This window comes from Medicago truncatula, chromosome 5, assembly GCF_003473485.1.
Source record: "Medicago truncatula cultivar Jemalong A17 chromosome 5, MtrunA17r5.0-ANR, whole genome shotgun sequence".
NCBI classification, from domain to species: domain Eukaryota; kingdom Viridiplantae; phylum Streptophyta; class Magnoliopsida; order Fabales; family Fabaceae; genus Medicago; species Medicago truncatula.
The window spans coordinates 37,156,066-37,179,658 of NC_053046.1; the positions used below are offsets into that span (position 1 = coordinate 37,156,066).

At 34.3% G+C, this 23,593-nt stretch overlaps 2 protein-coding genes, 1 non-coding gene and 2 pseudogenes across 5 annotated transcripts; 1 reads left to right on the forward strand and 4 right to left on the reverse strand.

The window, feature by feature from the left end:
* Positions 1-209: 209 nt before the first annotated feature.
* Positions 210-7,836, reverse strand: LOC11435042 (SNF2 domain-containing protein CLASSY 1). 2 transcript variants are annotated; one of them, XM_024783396.2, is made up of 7 exons: positions 7,537-7,836; positions 5,940-6,032; positions 5,178-5,428; positions 3,439-4,959; positions 3,202-3,348; positions 794-2,743; positions 210-543 (listed from the first exon to the last, which is right to left on the reverse strand). In XM_024783396.2, the coding sequence occupies exons 2-6, from the start codon at positions 5,989-5,991 to the stop codon at positions 797-799; spliced, it is 3,918 nt and encodes a 1,305-aa protein (XP_024639164.1). In that variant the 5' UTR covers positions 5,992-6,032; positions 7,537-7,836; the 3' UTR covers positions 210-543; positions 794-796. The 2 variants fall into 2 exon arrangements, with proteins under 2 accessions (XP_024639164.1, XP_013454259.1); XM_013598805.3 differs by having other exon boundaries at positions 5,940-6,068.
* Positions 7,837-12,696: 4,860 nt separating this feature from the next.
* LOC112422327 (U4 spliceosomal RNA) lies at positions 12,697-12,846 on the reverse strand. Its single transcript, XR_003012692.1, has one exon. It is a non-coding gene; the product is annotated as a U4 spliceosomal RNA (small nuclear RNA).
* A 391-nt stretch (positions 12,847-13,237) lies between these two features.
* LOC11421269 (dehydration-responsive element-binding protein 2C-like) lies at positions 13,238-14,183 on the forward strand (annotated as a pseudogene).
* A 2,845-nt stretch (positions 14,184-17,028) lies between these two features.
* Positions 17,029-18,199, reverse strand: LOC11420724 (dehydration-responsive element-binding protein 2C-like; annotated as a pseudogene).
* Positions 18,200-19,596: 1,397 nt separating this feature from the next.
* Positions 19,597-21,963, reverse strand: LOC11424990 (dehydration-responsive element-binding protein 2A). Of its 2 annotated transcripts, XM_039834495.1 has the most exons (3): positions 21,796-21,963; positions 19,996-21,305; positions 19,597-19,964 (listed from the first exon to the last, which is right to left on the reverse strand). In XM_039834495.1, the coding sequence occupies exon 2, from the start codon at positions 21,263-21,265 to the stop codon at positions 20,042-20,044; it is 1,224 nt and encodes a 407-aa protein (XP_039690429.1). In that variant the 5' UTR covers positions 21,266-21,305; positions 21,796-21,963; the 3' UTR covers positions 19,597-19,964; positions 19,996-20,041. The 2 variants fall into 2 exon arrangements, with proteins under 2 accessions (XP_039690429.1, XP_024639092.1); XM_024783324.2 differs by having other exon boundaries at positions 19,597-21,305.
* Between the last annotated feature and the right edge of the window lie 1,630 nt (positions 21,964-23,593).

Genomic DNA, 23,593 nt, shown 5'->3' on the forward strand with positions numbered 1-23,593 from the left:
AAATTGGCATGACATCAGTCCTAATTTTATTCTTTAGTTATAACAAGGAGTGATCATGTTGGTGTATCAATTCTCCAGCATGCCACTTAACTTAGTGTATGTTTGGTTATGTGTTGCAAAAATTGATTTTGGCTAAAAATAATTGAAGTTAATGTGATTTATGTTTGAATATATTTATGTAAAAGTGAACCAAACAATAAATTTGGATGTTAAAATCAAAGCTTCAATTTCTAACTTCATGTATAATCAATTCTAGAGGCAAAGTCTATTATACTCTTGAACAACCAAACATGTCAGAATCAATTTTACACCACTAAAATTAATTATAGCCCATCTAAAAGTACCATACATACAATTAGGTAAACCTCCAAAGTACTAAAATTGAAAGAAGAAAAAAAATGAAGTTTATCACTAGTACATAACTGGAATTTGCCTGAACCAAATCCACCAGTTTGTTAAATAAAAATAAAACATACTGGACTCTCCATAATAAAGATTGTTAAGAAGTGGACTTGGATCCTTTATTGATGCTCCATAATAGTCCTGTGTTGTGTAAGGTAAATGTTAAGAGAATTTCAACCAATGACATAAGTAACTAGTTATAGCAGGAATAAATAATCACATGTTAGACTTGGAAACAAATTATATTTGAAATCTTTTATGGCATGATCATTTTACACCGACACACACACACACACAAGAAAAGGACATAGCAGATAACAAAACATGTGACAAGTATGAAAGAATCTATATGTAACACAGATTTATGTTCCTTATAACAATGAGTATTTACCTTTTATGTTTTTGTTGAAGCCTTTTCATTCTTCATGATCATATGGAATGATTTAGACTTATCCTCCTCGACCATTTCCCTTAGAATATCATCTTCAATCTTCTCAGCTTGCCAACGAGAAGGATCTTCGACAAATGCCTCGCTGAAAATCATGCTCGACACCCACTCTTTCCAAGTGGTTCTTCGGTACTTATCTTCCTCCAACGAACCTGTCACCAAGAGCTGATAAACATAAACCATTTTCTGCTGACCGGGGCGAAACGCTCGCGCAATAGCTTGCTTTGTTTTAGAAGGGTTCCACTCTGAATCCAACATGATCACACGAGAGGCAGCTGTCAAACTAATCCCTTCAGCACAAGCTGTGATTGAAGCAAGTAGAATCTTTGATACTCCACCAGGCTCCTCAAATTTATCCATTATTTTCCCACGTTCAAAGAGCTCGAGTTCCCCGGTTAGTACTAAAACTTCACGGCCTTTTTGCCATCCAAAGTACTTCTCGAAATATTCTTGAAATAAGCGAACAGGCGCAATGTTGTGGCAAAAGATAAGAACCTTTTCGTTCTTGACAACACGATAGATAAGGCTCAAAACAAATCTTACTTTTGAACCTATTTTCAAATCAAACTTGTACTTATCAAGATCACTCAATTGCTCCTTTGTTAAAAACTTCTGAGAACACACCGCGGTTTTGACCAGCCAAGGATGTATTGATCCAAGTGTTATCAAAAGCTCTAACTCGAGAGGGTATCCACTGCACTTAAACATGTCGCTGTGAAGTTTCTGCAGAATCTCATGCTGTATATCGGTTGTATTCATTAGCAGTGTATAAATTTGTAAACCTGGTAAACCATCAGAACTTCCAGCTTCATAAACATCGATAAAACCATTTGTCACATTTCTCAACATGTTTAAGCCTTGAATTCTTTCCTCTCCAACATTAGAGTCAATTTTCCTAGCAATTGTATCTAAGAAGAATTTTCTTGCCCGTGACTCGATCAAATATTGCGCCTTTTCTGCTCCTTTTTGGTCTACTCCTTTCTTTTTCCTCTTGTATTTAGGGTCTAATGCTTTCAACACTTCGTGAGGGAATTTCGGTCTTGCCAAGCATAGAGTGTTGAAGTATTCGCAGAAATTATTTTGAAACAAAGTACCGGAAAGCAATATTCTCAATTCGGTTTGCACTTTCATCAAACATTTTCGCAACCTTGATTTGGTACTTCTAGGGTTGTGACCTTCATCAAGTACCAAGAGTCCAGGACTTTCCCTCAACACTTGAGCCATAAACTTTCGGTGTGCAAACTTTGAATCCTCTCGCATCAATGTTAAAAACGAAGTGTAGCCCATGATTAGAACACTCGGATGCGAATGCCATTTTTGGATCTTCTCAAGGCAATCCAAAACATGCTTGACATCATCGGTAGGCTTGGGAACTCCAGGAAGAGTAGCAACTGTATTCTGCTTGAACACCCTATAGGTTCTACGACCATGAATCAAGTACACCGGTATAGGAATCTCCCACTTGATAAATTCTTTATACCAAGTATAGAGCGTAGTTTTTGGAGCAAGAACTAGAGGTCTCTTCCCCGGGAATAACTTCAGGTAGCTAACAAGAAAAGCAATGATGAGAAAAGTTTTTCCGGCTCCAGGAGTATGAGATATCACACAGCCACCTCTTTTTTTGGATTCGGCTTCAATTAGCCCTGGATTTGTTGACCCTGCAATGTTTCGCCAAAGAAACTCAAAAGCTTTCTTTTGGTGCACATGCAATTTTTCTCTGAGTTCAGGAATTAATGACCAAACGCTTTGGTTTTCTTCCGATATCGGTTCATCACGAGAAGTGTCGGTCGGGAAAAAATGGAAGTCATCATCTTCATCATCCTTGGTGGCCTCTTCTTTATCTTCTCCTCCATCAATCTGCTTCTCCTCTTGGCGCCACACTGAATTTTCAACCTGCCAATACCAACAAGATTATCATATAAGTATTTATGCATAAACTATTTCTATAATAAAAGATAAAATAAAGTCAAACTATTTCATATAAACTATAAGTTGATTTCATAAGCTATCCTGGAAAGCGTAAAGAAATAAGCTAAAAACATCTTATGGACATGTCGTAAGTTGCTTCCATAAGCTCTCTCAAATAGTCTGACATTGCTTATGCCAATTGATAAGCTCAAATAAGTTAACCCAAACAAGCCCTCAGTGGTCATAGCAGCTTCTACCCTAATGGGGATAAGGCCGCGCAAATCTAACCTTCACTGTACCCCACACACAGTGATGGGAGCCTCATCCATCTAGATGCAATGTATAGAAACCAGAATACAAGAATGAAAGAAAAATGCATAAAAATCCACATATGAGCGCACGCGCTCACACACACATCTTTATAAGTTTTAAACTTGACTTACAAAAATTGGATTAACATCTCTGATATGGGTGGTCACAAAGCCACATATACAGCAGTATATTCCAATTTCTTCATCCAATCTATTATCATGTTCACAAACTTCTTCTAAGTTTTTCTCTGGCTCGGCCAAAACAATTGCATTTGAAACCTGATTAAATAATGGAACTGATTAGCCTTAGAGGAAACAGAGAAAAAAAACATAAGGAACTAAGGAAAAACAATGGCTAAACGATTACACCTCTGAGTCATCAAAATAACTCGATGCCAGTGACACTTCAAGTTCTTTCCACAACATATCTATTTCAGCTTTTTCTACATCATCCTCTCCATGAGAAATCTTGGTTTCCACATTTTGTCCAACACCGTTTGTTGTGTTACATTTCTTCCACTGGTCAGTGATAGGAGGTTCTTCTATGACCGGTATTGTATTAATATTCTGTAAATATGAATGGATCAAACTCTTGTATGCAGCCGCATTTAAAGTTCTGTCTTTATAATTGTGACTTCTTCCTTCGCCATTATTTCTTAAATGAGTTGAGCGATATTTTCCCTCATGAAATCCTGTCTTCGATTTTCTTTTTATCCCTTCCCATCTATTTCCAAGATCGATATCATCCAAGTCACCTATACTCTTCCTTTGTAACTTAGTAGAGCCAAAAAATTGACATCGTGAAGAAACATGGTCGTTCTTCTCAGCATCATCTGATTTTCCAGGAACATCTAATAAATTGATGTTTTTCATTGGTTTAGGATTATTAACCAAATGACTATACTGCGAAGTAATATCACGTGATTGATGTTCATGACTTCTAGCAACGTTGCCGTTTGGATCGTAATGCTCAACGGCTATTGGATCAGCATCTTGATCAGGAAGAGGAATGATAGCAAGTGAATTTTTATGTACCTTTTGATCAACATCGCCACAAGTCTTCTTCCCCTCTTGGGTTTTTGCCCTCCTATTATACACCAGAAGCTCCCGACAAGCATTTGGTTTGTTGGCCTTCTGACATTTGTCGGCACCCTTTTCCGGACTGCTCTGCGGCAAACGGAACAAGAATGATAACGGCAATGACATTTCATCTACTACTGCTTTGGATGTTTCTATCCTGACAGGTGGCATGTTTCTAAAGGTACCAACATCCAACTCTTTAACTTCGCAGCCAACGTAACGCTCTGGCTGTACATGCCTGCGTTTGGAACGTCGTAGGCCGTCGACATTATAAGATGATGACGCTTCATCTGCACGCGATTCATGTGCATGATCAGCTCTCTTGGTGTTAGTTATAGCAACTTGAGAAACAATTGGTACTAACATGCCATCATCGGTTCTGAATCCGATGACATCAATATGAGACTCGGTGTTCGACGATGAGCTATTACTACTATCACCTCCCAAAATTTGATACACCATCTTGTTTTCTACTGATCTTGCACAGAACGAAACATTCTTGACAACCGATGTAACAACTAACCATGAAAGATCGATTAAGAACTTTCCCAAAAGCAATTTGGTGTGTGGTAATGAAGAGGAATCCTCGGATGAAGACCACCGGTGGGGCTGATTTTCACCTGGACTGTGTTCGATTTTTTGGAGGATGGCGATCTGATTGAGTCCGAATACTTTGACATCCTTACAAAGAGTTCTCATTTCTAAACCAAGTGAACCTTGTTCAACATAGAAGTTGACGAAAAACTGACACGAGCACTCTGAGCCATGGGGTTTTCTCTGTATAGAACTTATTCTAGCATCAGCCCAAACCTATAATTAAAAAGAAAAAATATAAATGTAAGATATACCTTAAATTTTCCAACTACAGTTCATCAATTAAAAAATGCTGCAAGTTATATGATTTTGTAATTCTGCTACAATTGTTACTATAAGGAAGTTTCAACGAAGCACTGAAACAGATACCAAACACGGCACTCTCAGGGAAAAAAAAATACATGATTAAAAGTTCATCTTAAATGAACACTTACAGGCTCAAGATTTAAACCAACTGAATCATTGGCTCGTTTAGGGGGTGATAGCACGCATACGTCGATTCCAGGACGTAAGAAACAGGAGCAATCTGACACAGTAGCTTTCCTTGACCTTATACGAATGTCTGATAAAGTACCTTTGTCCATAACCATATGGTGATTATCTGTGAAATGAATGCTCATAGATCCTGATTTAACTTTTATGAACTCCACAGGATGCCATGAGCCAAAGATAACTGCTTCAAATGCTGTTCAGAAGGAAAATTTTGAAGAAGTTAATAGATTAAAAAAACAATCTTTGCTAAAGAATGTGAATGTATGATCATGGAAAACTGAAGGCAATCAAGTTTATCCTATAGATTAATAAATCCGTGCTTAGTTAAACAACTTAACTAAGCACTTATAGCATAAGCGATTATCAAATAAGTGCTTGTGTATAAATTATTTCTATAAGAAAAGATCAAATAAAATTAAACTGTTTTCATATATAAGCTTTCCAGGATAGCTTATGAAAAGCTTATGGAAATAAGCTGAAAACAACTTATGGACATGTCATACGCTATTTCCATAAGTTCTCCTAAACAGACTCACACATAGATAAGCTCAAATAAGTCAATCCAAACGAGCACGTAGTCATTTTACTTTGATCTTCATTTTAGTATTGTAGAATCAGAATGAGTTATACTCCATTGATATTTATTCTATTCAATGAATTTGCAGAGTAATCATTTGATCAAAAAGAAAGAGGAAAAGGCTTACGGTCAGAATTGAATGGATTCTTTGAATCATTTAGACGCCTCTTTCTGCTCATTGTTTGTGATTGCCAATGTTGTATATGAGCAACTTCAGCAGCTGAATTGGCACAGAAATTTCCACTTACAGTCAAGGCTTCATCAGCACACAAAAAATGCTTATCAATCATTGATATACAAATGCAATGGATATCTATGGATCAGTTAGAACAGCAAAATGAAGACATGAAACAACGCAAATGGAGAGCACAAAATATATTTGATCACAGAATTCGGCCACTTTTTCCTACTTCTTCGGCCGCAGTGCAGCTCACTGCACTACCTTTTCAATATTAATGAGAGCTTAGGGTTTACAGGTTGCAAGCTGTGTTTAAATACTCCCAGCTCTAGGGACCTGTTCCGGCCCAATAATCTTCAAAAGTAAGTGAGGTCTAAAGCAATTTTTTTTATTTGAGGCTTTTTTGTTGGTAAGCCTAAAGCGAGGGCTTTAGTGGCTTACCCTTGGGCTGGCCGGATCACTTATCAATAAACTATGACTCATACCCAGCAAAATTGTGTCATAACAAATGTCTTTTAAAAAACTAAAAATTGCTTCATTTCATATCTGCCTTTTTCTGCCTCCAAAATTATGAATAAAATGCTGTGGTAGGGATTATAAAAAAAAAAATAAAAAAAAAAAAATCTTTCAAAAACAAACTATGTTCATCTATTTAATTTCCCCCAAACATTAAACTTATGAGTTATGATTCATAGATCAAATTCTACTGTCGATTTGAGAAACTCGTTAATAGGTAATATATAATTATCTCGATTGACACTCTTCTAAGTCTTAAGGCCGTCTTTTGCCATCATCGTGATCTAATTCACCTAAACTTTATATAATCAAATTAAATTAAAAAAAAAAAAAAAAATACCATAAAAGGTACTGCCAATTGAGCCTAGATTCTCAAAGGCAGTGTTGTGTTGGTTAGCAGAAAACAAACACATTCAAACATGTGAAGATTCCAGTTCAGAATTATGCTAAAAAAGAACAAGAAAGAATTAAATTACACATTTAACCTAATTCACCTAAACTTTATATGATCAAATTAAATTGAAACAAACAAAAAAAATTACCATAAAAGGTACTGTCAACTGAGCTTAGATTCTCAAAGGCAGTGTTGGTTTGCAGAAAAAAAAACACATTCACACATGTGAAGATTTCGGTTCAGAATTATATGCTAAAAAAGAATAAGAAAGAAAAATATACATTTAAGATTATGACACCAATTTATGCACACAATTAGCAACATTTTAGTTACAAAACCCTCAGAAAAAAAAACATGCTAAAAGTCATTCTTAAAATAGGCAAAAAGCAATCTTTTTCATCTCTTTTAGTAGAAAGAAAAGAAAAAAGGAATCGCCACAAAAATTAGTCCAATTTTTTCTTCACGACACAACCTAAGTCAAAGTGAAAAAACATATAAAAACGTTCATATTATTAACTAAGTCAATCAAAAACATGATCAGAGTTTAGAATCAGATTGATGACTTAGTATAATCAATGAAAGATATTTTTAGATTATTTTGATGAAAACAATAAAAAAAAGTGATGAAATTCTTACCAAAATAGAGATAACAGGTAGGTAATTACTGATGAGAGAATCTAACAGAAGAAGATGTTACAGCATGATGATTTTGTGATGAAAAAGAGAAGAGAGAAGAAGATGAGGTAATAATAATGTTGCTGGAAATGAGGTAGTTGAGTTGAAAGAGTGAAGTGAGTACAGTTATGAGAGAGAGTAAAGTGTGAAGTGAAAGCTGACATAAAAAGAGGAGCAGAGAAAAAGGCCTTGAAGTTCGTGCAGTTGCATGAGAGAGAGAGAGAGAGAGAGAGAGAGAGTGGTGAATATTCGCGGTTAATAGGGGAGAGGACCAAATATTTAACAACTTGGACTGTTTATGAGTCTATGGAACTAAACAATTTACGTAGATGTCTAGATTATGTGTCAGAAAAACACAAACATTTAGGTTAGCTGAAAATAAACACACACTTTCAGTTGGGTGGTTGAGTCCAGCTGGAATAGTAAATGTATGTTTGGTTTCACTTTTTGTTAGTATAATTGATTTTGTATTTAGAATTGATTATAAACACCTAACTTGGAGGGTGGTGGGTCATCTCCTTCCTGCTGACCAATGAGATTTCAACGATTATAAATTATAGCTTCGTTCTCACCACACGTTTGATGTCCATCGCAATTTTTTCAATGCTAGACAAACACTTGATAAAAATTTGAAGTTCAAGATCGAGTTTTGGACCTGCGTTAGGATGGGCGAAGCAAGATCGCAACACACAAGATCACAAGTAGGATCGAAAGATACTACCTAAGTAATAATTATGTAAGATCTTATAATAAGGGACGAAATGACTACACTTGTGAACGATGTACTTTAGTTCCAACTATCCGAGTAAATAGTACTAGTACATGTTTGGATTCCCTTTTGTTAAATATAAAACTTGTTTTTGTATTTAAAATTGATTCTAAACACCTACTTTGTGAAGGGGTAGGTCATCACCACTTTTGTTAAATAAATGTGTTTATACATAATCATTTTACATTCAAATACACTTTTAATCACAATGAATTTTATAAAATGAATGCAATCGAAACTAATTTTCGTTACAAAATAATAAGATACTCACTTAATAAAGTAAATCAAACTGAAATACATTGTCTCATATCATTAGTCTAACAAACAACATAAGTAGTGTATGTCTTTTTTATTCCCTTTTATATATAACAAGTAGTGTATGCCTTGTTTGTAAAGGTAATTGTATCATTGAGATACCTATACCTTATACAACAAAGCAAAGCTCAAATTATGGGAAGGTCAAATGACTCCTCGAATAGCAATCTTTCCAATATAAGAAGACTCGTTTACCAAACAAGCCCAAACAAAATGAAAATAGCAAAACAATAGTTCTTGGTGAAGATTTAGATATTTAAATACTTATTTTATGATATTAGTGAACTAATAATAAGATGATAAGATTACTACTTTAATTAATAATATTTCAAATAATATATAACATTAGCATTTATCAAACTAAGAAAATAAAGAGAGAAGGAAGTAGGATGATATATTTTAATATCTTAAAAATGGTGAGTTTTTACATGGACCAAAGTGTGGTATTTATACTACTAAATTTACCACTATTACATGAGTGAAACTATTTTTTTTTTCTCATTACAATTTACAACAACAAGTATTAACTTTTTGGTTAAGGGCAGAAAAAATAAGTTAAATTACATTCATTACAACTACTACCATTCAATAATTATTTTTATCATTAATAAAAAAAAAAATCTGGTCAAGATCGTTAAAAAATTGAATGATGTTAAATTGGGACAAATATTTTATGGGTAACGTAAAACATGATTTGAGAGTTGACTCAGAATATAATCAGTGAAGATTTAAGAAAAGGGTGGTAATGATTTGATTTGATAGTGTAAAAAATGAATTTTCAAACGGCGTGGGTATCAAATTCTGGACTCAGATTCTTCTGGCCATTCAGACAAATTAAAGGCTTCACTTTGCGCAGCTTGAAATGCTTTCTAACGAGGATTTTTTTTATAATCTCTGTCTTGTAATAATTGAGTTATTTATAAAAAAATATTACTACCAATTGAAATAATAATAATAATTGAATCTCCTTTCAATTGAAATAGGTCAAGATTTCTAAAATCCTTTCAATTGAATAATTAGTAATATTTTTAATTATTTTCAATGCAATATTAATTATTTTTCTTCAATTATAACTTTAATTAATAATACTTTCATCACTCCCAATTGAATAAGAATAAACCCTCATTTGGATCCCTGAAAGTTCACATCGTTATCAGCCACATCCTCGAATCAATTAAACTAACCAAAAACTCCCCCAATGTTTGTTCCGTTAGTCAACCACGTCCAAAACATTAACGGGCCCTTAAGTGTGATGATGTGTCAATTGGAGAGGGGTGTGAATGAATGTAATATCCCTCAATTTTCGGGAAAAAATTAACAAGTTCATATATTCATCTTCATTCATACCCTCCATCTCAAAACATTCCAAAAGACAAAAATAATCTCTCCTTTATTCTCACTTTTCTTCTTCTCCCCTCCATCCATCGCACACACAATCTGCCATCTTAATTTCAAACCCTAGACCCCAATTTCTCCTCTCCCATTTTCGAAGTAGTGCAAAACGGCAGAAAGGTTACAAAGAAGTGATGCTCACACTTCCACCTGTATATAAATCAAAACAGCAGGAGGAAATACAGCACAAAAACAGAAAGAAAAAAAAAAACACCTAGAATGCCTAGAAACCAAAATAGAACCAGCAACAATAGGCAACCTGTTAGGCCAAAAAGAAATTCCGCAACCGTATCAGTTTTGCAGCCGCAGAGCCTAAACCAAAAACCTCAAATACCTTAATTGATTTTAGAAAGCTCAATCCACCAATAATTTGTATCAATCCCAAATCTGTTGTAGATTCTCACCCACAAATTCTAATCACTTATAAATTTATAAAGCATTCATTTCGGTTCAAATTCTAATAGACAAGGAAAAAAATTGGGGTTATTTAAAAAAGATGAAAAATTAATTCGAAATTTGTTGTTGAGATTGTTTGTGTTGATGAAGTTTGAATCTGTGTTGTTGCCACTGTTGATGAAAATTTATTTAGAAATTTGTTGTTGTTGCTCTCTCTGTTTCACCATTTTAGTATAGAGAATTTGTTGTTGTTCTCTCTCTAAACCTGCGCAAAATAAGCAGGATAACAACCAAAAAACTGCAGCTGCACCTTATGAAAAGCGAGCAACAAAAATCAGTAAACAAACACAACCAACTGTAGGCTAAACACCGCCACACAGTTGGACAGTTTGTGTACCTCCCCCAATCCAGACAGCTGCACCTAAGTGATATTGTTAGAAGTGGGATTTTGTAAAGTTTGAGCATGAGTGAATCAAGTTTGGTGGGCATGAGTTCATGAGTAGAGTTGGAGAAGATGAAGGAATTCGGGGCCTTGAAGAAGATGATGGCGGAAACATGATTGTTGTCATTTTGGTCCCTCATCTATGAGTATAACAAAGTTAACACCAAGTTAACGTTTTGGATGCATTTGACTAACAAAACAATAATTGGGGGAGTTTTTGGTTCGTTTCATTGATCTATGAATGTGCCTGATAGCGAACAACACTTTCAGGGATCCAATTAAGGGTTTACTCCAATATATTCTACTTTATATTTATAATAAAGAAGAATGTACTAATACTTGACAAAGACACTCAAAACTATTTTTCTTTCTCTTTCATTTATACACTTTTTTTAATCTGTATAAAAAGCTAAACTAGCTCAGTTAAATTGGGACGGAGGGAGTATTTAAAATATCCCTTTTTTAAAAGTACTACAAAATGATAATAATAAAATAACCCATTTATTATATGATTTATATTTGACGCTTACTTTCTAACATCAAAAACATCAAATACAATTGATTTTTTATATACTCTATCCGTTTCTAAATATAAACAAATTTTACTTTTTAGATTCATTTAATTAATGATGTATGTGGTCTATATTATAAACCACATACATCCTCCGGTCACTAATATAAGCAAAAATCCACTTTTTAGATACATTCAAATTAATGATGTATGTGGCATATAATAAAGACTACATACACCATTAATTGAATGTATCTAAAAAGTGAATTTTTACTTATATTAGTGATCGGAAGATGTACATCATTAATTGAATGGACCTAAAAAATAAAATTTGTTTATATTTAGAAACCTAGTAAAGAAAATAGAGTTATAAGAGTTTGTGTAGAAACGTCTACTAAGTCTATAAACGTTGGAACTCTCACCTTTTTTTTTTTTTCTTTTTTTTATAATTTTTTTTTTTTTGGCATAAAGGAGGGTTGCATATGGGGATGTAACCTCTACAGTGTTGTTTTTTTAGTAACTATTGAATTGAATTCTAAAATTACGAGCGTCGGTAATTTGAGATGTACCAAAAAAAATATCATAGTTATTTCTAAAGCTACATGAATTCTTTAATTTGTTGACAGCATATATATCATCATTAAACTTGCTCAATTGGATTTGAAAAAGTGGGGCAGGGATCTTTTTAAAATAAAAAAAAATTTGCAGGGATGTTTTTAAAAAAAAAATTATAAGGACGAAAATCAAAACGCGTCTAAATTACAAGAAATAATTGCATATTTAAACCAAAAATATTTGTCCTTGTCAACAAGAAAGAAGTTTTTTTTCTCCTTCCGGAGAATCTCAATTCATAACCTCGAACTCTTTCAACTCTTGATTCAAATTAGTTGAACTACTCTTTTTCTCAAACTTAAAAGTATAATACTCATTTAATCTCATTGCCGCTATTAATGAGTCCCAACACCAATCTCTTATTTAGGAGCGAGAGGTGAAGATTGCAAAGACTCCCATGAAATTTCAATACTTGAGATTTTTTTTCATATTTGCCATGTTGCGAATCAAGCCGTTGTCTTCTTAGCCAAAATTTGCTATTATGTCTTCTTTTGATTTTGTTTGGGTTGAAGAAACCCGTCTTATTTATGCTATTGAGGCTTTCGTTTTATTGTCACCATTGGTTTAATAAAAGCAGGCAGTTCAAAAAAAAATATCACATGTAAACACACAATTGATGAATTTGGAAACATCAAAGGCTTAATGGTGCAGGCTTAAAATGTAATGTTTGAACTAAAATTGTAGGACTTTACCCCAAAAGGAGTCCTTCCAGAAATTCTCGAAGGCTTGAGTTGCCTCAAGCCTAAGAGGGGGTTTGGAAATAGTTTTCAACCAGCAATAGACGCGCCTCGGTTATAACCTCATTAGCTGCGTCATTGCCCCAAGCGCAAAGATGGTTTCAACTACTCAACAAACCTTGTTTTTATATAGACTTCAACCACACCTTGTGTCTCATATGGGCGATGTGGGATTAAATATGCCTTACTTGAAAATTTAAGTGAGCACTCGCCACACTTTTGCCTTCAACACATGTCCATTATACCTTATTCAACAACCTTTAGACTGAACAAAAACAGTTTAACATCAAGCTTATCATGAATTTACATGTAACGAAATGGTAGATTGTAAGAGTCTGATGATAATGAAAGAAAATATAGAAGAAAAAACCATGAGCTTCAGTGCTGCAACGCTGTCCATTCTCTGTACTGAACAAAAACAATTCGAAATCTAGTATTTCATCATACTTAACATATACTAAATGTTGGATCATTAAAGTATCATGATAATGCTACGGACTTCAACCAGTGGCACCAAAGATCAAGAAACTATGCAAAATGTGCATCAAAATAAAACTTGGACTAGAAAAAAAGGGACTAAATCTGTGGCTGAGATTCTAGCAAAGTGGAAGGAATACAATGAGAAACTATATAAAGATGACGGTAAGCCGAAGCGGAAATCAGGGCAAAAGGTTCAAAGAAAGGGTGTATGAAAGGGAAAGGAGGACCTCAAAACCCAGAGAATAAATATAGAGGTGTTAGACAAAGGGGGGAATTGGGTTGGTGATATTAGGAAACCAAAAGGTAGTAAACTTTGGTTAGGTACTTCTCTTACTGCTCAAGAAACTGCTCTTGCTTATGATTATGCTGCCAGAGTCATGTATGGTCCTTCTGCGCGACTTAACTTCCCCGATACCGCAGATTATAGTTCATTAAGGAATATTTGAAGGATTCTTCATTGGCTTCTACTAGCTGCTGTTCTTCGGTAGTAACAACTCCTGTAAAATCTGAGACAACAGCTGTGTCTAGTCATTATGAGGCTTGTACTGCTGAGGATGTTAAGGAGATACATATGATGCCTGTCAATATGAACAATACTGTTGATGAGCCTGCTGATACCAAGATGCTAAATTAGAAGGAACACAAACATAGACACATGATGTTGTGGAAGTTGAAGAGGGTGTATGTGATGAGTTTGATCTATCATGCATTGATAACTTTGATTTCAGTGATGATTGCTTCAAGAGTTTTTCAATGGATGATTTTTTCAAGTGGATGAACTTTTGGGCCATACAGATAATAATAATAATACAATTGGTGAATTTGGAGGGATGCAAAGTTTGAATTAGATTCTTAAAAATTGATTTGGATAATGATGTGCATCTTGATTCAAGAGGAATGTAAGAAAGTAAGAATGATTAGAGAAGACTTTGTGCACAAGATACCAACTGGCTTGAGCATCTCCTTATAGCTTTATAGGTGCATTAAAAAAATACAAAGTATGTGTCTTCTTTATGTTGGTTTTTCCTTCGTCTTTTATATATGCTAATTCTCTATAGGTCTTTTTTAAATTGGGGAATTTTTAGCCAACAAAATTTGTTCTTTTTTTAGTTCACTTTGTTTTTTGGGTTTAATAACTATGTACAATACTTTATAGGTCTAATCTCTAAGGCACATATACTTCTTCTTGAAGGTGTGTCAGGTGTGCAACATGTGTTCATGTACAACACTGACTCATGTGATTACATTCAATTATTCTATTTTATTAAATTATTACTAAAATCAACGTGTCTATGTCGTATATGGTGTATGTGTCTGGACTAGTGATTCATATGGTTTAATACAACACCTTAAGCGCTAATTTTGATATTAGTTTTTTCGTGTAATATAGCAAGGACAACTAGTATATCTCGAGTATATTTCATGTTATATGCTCTGAATTTACATACTAAAAACAATCTAAATGATGTTGGTGTTTCATTCGTGCTCTACATGTGATTATATTGGCTATTATTGTTCTCTTTGGCCCTTCAAAGTGAGCTACTCTTCTCCTCTCTTCTTAAAAACTGTTCTGTAATAAACCTGATTGATGTAAGAAATGGAAATTCACAATGCATGTTTGCAAAATATGGTCAATGACCCTGATTTTGTAAAAGCTACACTAATCGTGATTTTGGGTTACCCAAATTGCTAACATTGACATCGAGGATCATTGTTTCATTATCGAAGCATGCTATTTAAACCACCTATCTTCAATATTTTCTTTTTGTGAAATGATATTTGTACAATCATTTTGTTACATTTTTTTGACAATTTTCTCTCTTATACTCACATGATGTTATTATTCTCTCTTGCTTTTTCTCTCTCCATTATTTTTATCAATAAAAAGAGAGAAAATAAGGTTGTCACCAAAATTATCAATAAATTGATGTACAAATATGATTGCTCTTTGATTTTTTTTATAGGGAAACATGCTTGACTAGTACAGTATTACTATCTGCTAGTTGCCCTGACTTTGTCCCAACCTAAAGAATAGAGGCTTGCTGAGAGAATAGACAGACACTCCTCGGAAGTTGCACTCATACAGTACCATAGTGATTTAATAGGGGAAAAGTTTGAGGATTGCCATGTGACCAAGCTTGCCATATCCAAGACCATGAATACTACATCTATTTCTAATTAGAAAGAGTGGTATAGGTACATCGTTGGGGGGGGGTTGGTTTGATTTTTACAATTTTTTTCTTCGAAATTGGAACTAAATCCGAGTTAAAAGGTTGTCCCAATACCAATTTATATTAACATATAAATCCTTAACCCTTTTTTGAATTCACCTTCCAAATGTTCATTTTAAACCGTGCACTTTCTAGAATATGCATTTTGTTAAGGTTTACTTGTATAAGGTTCATTTCACAAACAGACATATTTAAAAATAGACTATTTTAAAAATATATACAACAACCAAGTCATGTCCTACTAAGTGAAATCGGTTAGATGGACGTGAGAGTTTAAAATTTTACCTACACATATTCCCTTTCATGATTTGGACCTTTATGAGGTGCAGCCTCTACATTATCTTCTTTAACTACTTAAAGAGGTTTTGGAGGAAGAAAAAACACAGAATTTAAACAAATTTATCAAACCCTTGTAGAAGTAAACCATTTTGCAATATAATGAAGACTCAAGAAGGAACAAGTTAGCATGGTCTAAACCTAAAGCAGGATCGATAAAAATGCTCGATGGAGCACGGTCCACAAGTGTGACCCCTTTTACTGTTGTAAATCGTAGCACATCACTTCAACTTGACACATCCATTCTGAATGTAGTAAATTTTCTCCACCCTTAACGAAAAATTTCATATATATACATCTTAAAAAACTGTAAATTATCTTGTTCAGTAATTTATCTTTTGAAAGTGCATTTTTAAAACTACATAAGGTTTGGTTTTGGAGTGAGCTTTTTAAACTGACCAAACTCTAAATAACTGCAGGTACCATATAGACTATATGATTATACAAGTCTAATACCATCCGTAATTAAGGCACTTCTCATGTGTAACCTCTTGGTCACATAAATCATAGTAATTTGAGTGTTAGAGTGCATAAGGATACACGGCCACTATCGGACACCATCGCGCCATGAATTTCAGGCATACCAACCAGTTATGGTCTTAAGGAATTGTTCTTCCACATCTCTGTGGTTTTCCCTTCCTTGCATCGCTTTCAGGTTCACAACAGAACAGTTTTTAACATGAAAGGAGAAAAGGGCTAGGTCCCTTTGAAGGGCCATAGAAAACAACAGCCAATATAATCACAAGAAGAGCACCAATAAAAAACAGTAACAAAATTTGAGAATGTTTTCATACACAAATTTCAGAATATATAAGGCTTTGTTACTTATTTTGTCTCTAAACATAAACAACAGCAATGATAAAGTACTGTACATGAGTTGTAACATGAAAAGCTAATTGTCTTCGTATAACTAATGTCAAAATCAGTGTTCAAGATGCTGTATTAGACCTATGACATATGTGCATGAGTTATAAGGCAGTCCAAATTAAACCCAGAAAACAAACTAAACAAAAAAATAAACGAATATTGTCAGATAAATCCCCCATTTTAAAAACCATATTGATGATTAGCATAGCAAAAAGAAGAAGAAGAAAAACTAAACATAAAGAAGATACTTGTTTCCTATTTCTTTTATGCATCTATAAGCTAAAAGGAAAACAAATCCAAGAGCCAAGCCACAATCAAGATGTTCAGCTGATACTAGTGAGGGAAACTAGTGCACAAAGTCTTCTCTAATCAGTCTTCCTTCCTTGCATTCCTCTTGAATCTTGATTTAGATCATAATCCAAATCAAGAAACGGTGTATCTTCTCCTTCGCCGTTGAAGTTTAGAGGTAATCCATAATCAACACCTGATGGTGTGTGCTTAGCATGAGGCAAAATCCCCGACAGCATAGCATCTCGATTTTCCAATTCATAAAATAAGCTTAAAGTAGTCCCCACATGAGGATTATTACTCTCTTTAGGGGAACCAATTTGTACAAAATCCAAACTTTGCATTGCCCCATATTCATCAATTAGATTATCATCTATATGCCCCAAAAGCTCATCCATTGAAAAACTCTTCTCCTCGGGGGAACCAATTTGTCCCAAATCCAAACTTTGCCGCAGCCCATATTCATCAATTGGTTTATCATCTATATGCTCCAAAAGCTCGTGCATTGAAAACTCTTCAAGTATTCATCTGTAATGTCAAAGTTATCCATCCACGAAAAATCCATCTGGTCATTACACACACCCTCTACAACCTACACAACATCATGTGTTTGTGTTTGTGTTATTGTTCCTTCTGAATTTGCATCTTGCACCACCACCAAATTCTACGATTTCAACACTATTGTTCATATTGACTGGTAGCTTAGGTATCTCATTAACAGCTTCAGCAACACAAACCTCAGAATGACTAGACGCAGTTGTTTTCTCAGATGTTGCAGGCATTGTTGCCAGTGAAGAAGAACGACTAGCAGCAGCCGATGAAGAATCCATCAAATATTCCTTAACAGAGCTATAATCTGAGATATCGGGCAAGTTAAGTCGTGCAGAAGTACCATACATAGCTCTAGCAGCAGAATCATAAGCAAGAGCGGCTTCTTGAGCTGTAGGGAAAGTACCTAACTTAAGTCTACTCCCACTATTAGGTTCCCTAATTTCAGCCACCCATTTCCCCCAAGTCCTTTGTCTGACACCTCTATATTTATTCTGAGTTTTGAGGTCCTCCTTTCCCTTTCATACATCCTTTCTTTGAACCTTTTGAAGGTGCTTTAGCTTCGGTATACCATCATCTTTACCAGCATATAATTGCGCATTGTATTTCTTCCACTTCGTTAGACTCTCGCCACACATTTAGTCCTTTTTCTTCTACTCCAAGTTTTATTTTGATGCAGATTTCGCACATTTTGCATAGTTATTGATCTTTGGTGCCACTGATTGAACCACCATCATTGAAATCTTGAATTTGACTTTTTTTCTTTTGTATCATTGTTAGAGGTATCTATAGCAGAGAAAGAAAGGATATAGACCAAGCAGAGAAAAGATAACAGGAAGAGGAAAGAGTCTACAAACAGAGAAATCACTAACTGAGGAAAACGCTCAATAAACTAAGGAGAGAAAGAGGAAAAGGGTTCTTGGAATGAATCTTGGAGAAATATATCACAGTTACATGTTCAGTTTTTTTGCTTAATACAGGATCAGAGTTTTTTTGCTTAATATAGGTGTTTGGATAGTTACTAAGAATTTGAAAATATAGTTATATCAAATTTAACGAACTAGAGACATTAGTGAAATTACTTAAGAAAGTGTTTCAGAGACATGCATATATCAATGCTACTTTTCTACTAGTTTTGCTTTTTCGAGTTTTTCCTCAACTCTCCTCTATAAGAAAAAAAAAACTCAACTACTCCACGGAACATTTCAACTAAGCACTTAAAGAGGTTCCGGAAGAAGTAAAAAACACAGAATATGAACAGCTTATTAAACCCCTCTAAAAGTAAACCATCTTGCAAAATAACGAAAACTTGAGAAGGAACAAGTTAGCAGGATCAAAACCTGCAAAAGGGTTCAATAAAATGCCCAACAGAGCAAGGTTCACAAGTGTGACCCCTTTCCTGCTGTAAATCATAGTATATTCCTTGGACTAGACACCTCCAAAGGATAGACATGACCGCTAGATACAACCGACACAAAGACACGCCTTCAATCGAAAATGTCAACGCTATAGGGCTCGACACATCCATTTTGAAGAGCGTAAAATTTCTCCGCCCTTCAAGAAAATTTCTAATATATGTACATCTTAAAAACTGTTAGTTATCTTGTTAATTAATTTTATTTGTCTTTTAAGAGTACATTTTTAGACTACAACAGACTTTGTTTTGAAGTGAATTTTTAAACTGACCCAATTTGAATAGCGGCAGTTAAACATATAGACTCTATAATACGCCACCTCTCACTCGCTAAATCATACTAACTTAAGTGTAAGAGTACATAGAGATACACTGCCATTATTCAACACTCACGCGTCATGAGTTTTAGGCCTACACAACCAGGTATGGGATTGTTCTTCCATATCACCGATACTTATTCTTTCTTGCATTGCATCACTTTCAGTTCACGACAGAACATTTTTAACAGCAGGAGAAAAATAGCTCCCTTTAAAGGGGCCATATAAAACGACGGCCAATATAGGCAAAGCACCAATCAAAAACCAGCAACAGAATTCCAGACTGTTTTCATACATAAACTCTGAACATTTTTTTCTAAAACTAAATAACAGCAATGATAAAGCACTGTACAAGAGTTGCAACATGAAAAAACTACTTGTGCATTTACATATAACATGAAAAACAAAGTACTGTACAAGAGTAGCAACATGAAAAAACTACTTGTCCATTTTACATATAACATGAAAACCTAATGTCAAAATCAGTGCTCAAGACGCTGTATTAGACCTAGAAAGTACTGTACATGGGTTATAAGGCAGTCATAATTAAACCCAGTAAACAAACTAAACAAAAAAATAAACGAATATTGTCAGCTAAATTCCCCATTTTAAAAACCCTATAGGGAATTAGCATATCAAAAAGAAGAAAGTAGCTTATTTCCTATTTTATTTTTTATGCATCTATAAGCTAAAAGGAAAACAAATCCAAGGGACAAGCCATGAGCAGGATGTCCAAGCCAGTTGATACTTTTTTTTGAAGAAACCAAGCCAGTTGATACTTGTGAAGCAAACTTGTGCACAAAGTCTTCCCTAATCATTCTTCCTTCCCTGCATTCCTCTTGAATCGTGATTTAAATCATAATCCAAATCCAGAAACGGTGTATCTTCTCCACCGCCATTGAAGTTCAGAGGTAATCCATAATCGACACCTGATGCTGTGCGTTCCATATGAGGCAAACTCCCCAACAGCTTAGCATCTGGATTTTCCAATTCATAAAAGAAGCTTGAAGTAGTCCCAACCTGAGGATTACTTTCTTCAGGTAAACCCACTTGTCCAAAATCCAAACTTTGCATCACCCCAGAATCATCAATCGGATTATTATCTAGTTGCCCCAAAAGCTCATCCACCTCAAAGAAATCATCCACATGAAAGAACTCATCCACTGAAAAACTCTTCAAGTAATCATCATCGAAGTCAAAGTTATCCATCCATGAAAAATCCATCTGGTCATTACACACACCCTCTCCAACCAGCACAGCATCATGTGTTTGTGGTTGTGTTAGAGTTTGTGTTCCTTCTGAATTTGCATCTTGGATTTCACCACCACCAAGGTCTATGATATCATCAGGCTCATCCATTGGCTCTTGCTTCATTCTACTAGTTGGAGATGTGGCTTCATAACCTTTATAACAAACATCAACAGTGTTGTTCATATGAACAGGTATCCTAGGTATCTCCTTAACATCCTCAATAGCACAAACCTCAGAATGACTAGACACAGTTGTTGTCTCAGATGTCGCAGGCGTTGTTGCCACCGAAGAACAACAGCTAGCAGCTGCTGCTGAAGAATCCTTCAAATATTCCTGAATAGATCTATAATCTGAGATATCAGGAAAGTTAAGTCGCGCAGAAGGACCATACATGGCTCTAGCAGCATAATCATAAGCAAGAGCAGCTTCTTGAGCCGTCGGAAAAGTACCTAACCAAAGTCTACTTCCTCTATTTGGTTCCCTAATCTCAGCAACCCATTTCCCCCAAGTCCTCTGTCTAACACCTCGATACTTATTCTCCGAGTTTTGAGGTCCTCCTTTACCTTTCATACACCCTTTCTTTGAACCTTTAGCCGGTGCTTTACGCTTTGGTTTACCATCATCTTTACCAGCATAAAGCTTCTCATTGTATTCCTTCCATTTTGCTAGAGTCTCAGCCACAGATTTAGTTCCTTTTCCTCTACTCCTAGTTTTCCTCTTTTTCGATAATTCCAATGGCGCAAGAGAAACATTAAAACATTGATCATAAGCAGGAGCACCCATCTTTCAATTTCCAAGTAAATCAACAGTAACAGTCAACAATCTGCTACAACAACAAAAGAACCAAGTCAGGAACAATCTTCAGAAAACTCCTTGTAAATCAGACCCAAACTAGGAAAAGTACAAAAACTCCAAGCAAATCAAAACCCAAATAGTGGAAAAGTTCAAATTGGATTTCACAATATAACCTTATTATAATAATTAATAAAACTAAATAATAAATAAATCAAACCAAAAATTCCAATTCCTTAGCCACCAAGTAATAGACACTGATTGAAACAAAAAATCAAACACTTGGTGGGCAAGTTATAATTAATTAATTTTCAAGTAAAAACAAAACATTTATTCATTTTTTGTTTTTCTCACTACAAAATCAAGCAAACCCAAAAACAAAAATCAAAATCAAAACTTCCCTAACAATTGTAATCACAGAGAGAAATTTTATTTAACCTAGAAAAAAACAAAAAAAAATGAGAAAAATAAGTGAAAGCTAACAAATCAGAGAGAGAAGATCGGTGAGAAATGTAACTAACCTTAACAATAGTTGAATTTGTGAAGAAAAGAACGATTTTAGGGTTTTTGTTTATCTCTTGTTTTTCTGTGAGTGTGTTGGGTTTTTGAAGCGAACGAGGTTTTTTTGTTTTGGTTTTGTGAACAAACAACGTTATAGCGATAGCGAATATGAGAGAGAGAAAAAATCTTCGATTTGGCACACAGAAATATCTATTTATAGCCTTCTCTAGATATTTCTGATATTTTTTTATTACCAAATCGGTACCGAGTGACGTGGCGTTTTCTTAGTCGTGTTGTTTTGCTTCGGTTTCCCGAACCTTGTGGCTCGAACCTTCCCGAGCCGCTAAAACGTTCTCGTTTCGCTTTCCCTTCTTTTGAGTTTTGCTTTTTTTATTTTTTATTATTGTGAGATGAATCTCTCCGATAGGTCCATTTTTTTTTTGCAATATTTTCGATGGACCTTGCTTTGAGCTACAAAGTACTCCATTAGTGTTCTTAATTTTATTTGTATATAAGTGGGCCTTAGGAAAATTACTATTCTCCATTTTAAAATTGTTTATTCTCACCTCAAACTTTTAAAATTAATTTTTATATAAATTAATTTATGTTCGACATTCAACGTTAACTTAGGATAATATCCAAAGACAGTTAACTTACACCCACCATTTTGTGATTTAAGATTTATGCTTTATTTTTTGTAACAACTACTGCTGAATTCTATATTGTGAGCGTTTGATTGATTTGGGGATTTTAGTTTGCTATTGTGATAGTTTTTTCTTCATCTTTTAGTCAAATTTTCGTTTTGAGACACAAGTTTGGAGGTTGTGGGTTATGTCACTAAAATGAAATGTTATATGCATTTTATCAAATTTTATTTCATTTAAAAAAATCCAAGTCAGAATAAAAATTTGTACGATGAAATTTCATTCATTTTTTTCTAAAGCAAAAGCATAACATAAACTAGTGGTCTCGTTTGCTCCTTAAATGGTGTTTTTCTTTGTTGCTTTGTTTGTTTTGTGTTTATTTGATTAGGTAGTTTATAAAAAAAAATTATAGTAGCTAGTTTTTAAAAATTCATCTTTACGGTAATTAAATAAGTGGGATGTTTAATGTTTAAATATTGACTTTTATATACTATTATTGATGTAATGTCATTGTTAACTGAACCTTAAATAAAGAAAAATGCTAATGAATACCTTTGCGACATTGGTTAGATAAATAACTGGACAAATTAGCATGACCCTTAAATAAAAACACTTCCAAAACAAAGTTGGTTACAATTTAAAATGTGAAAATAGTCTAATTAAAATATGAGAATACTAAGGAGTGCCTTTGAAAAATTGGTTAAAGTATCAAAATAAATAATTTTGCAATAAAAATTGTGTAATTATTGTCAAGACAAAAGTAAAAATTTGTATTTTTTCAAGATAAAGTTTCTACATTGGTTGACACAACTTTATTTTCTTCCATAGATTTTTGGATTTGCCCCGGCAAGCAAACAAGGTTTTAGTGTTTGAATGGTTAATGGATTTGTCCTTGCCAGCAAGGTTTTAGTGTTTTTAATAGGGTTAATGGTGCTTTACCCCTCTATAATATATGTCATTTTTTATTTTTCTTCCTGTAAAATATTTTTTTTGATTTACCCCCTGTAATTTATTTATTTTTTTGGAATACCCCTAATAGGTCATAAAAAAACGAAAAAATTCTGCAAAACAAAATAATAAAGTCGTTTTTTTATGATCTATTGGGGGAGTATTCCAAAAAAAAAATTTACAGGGGGTAAAACACCATTAACCTTTTTAATATAAGGGTTATGTT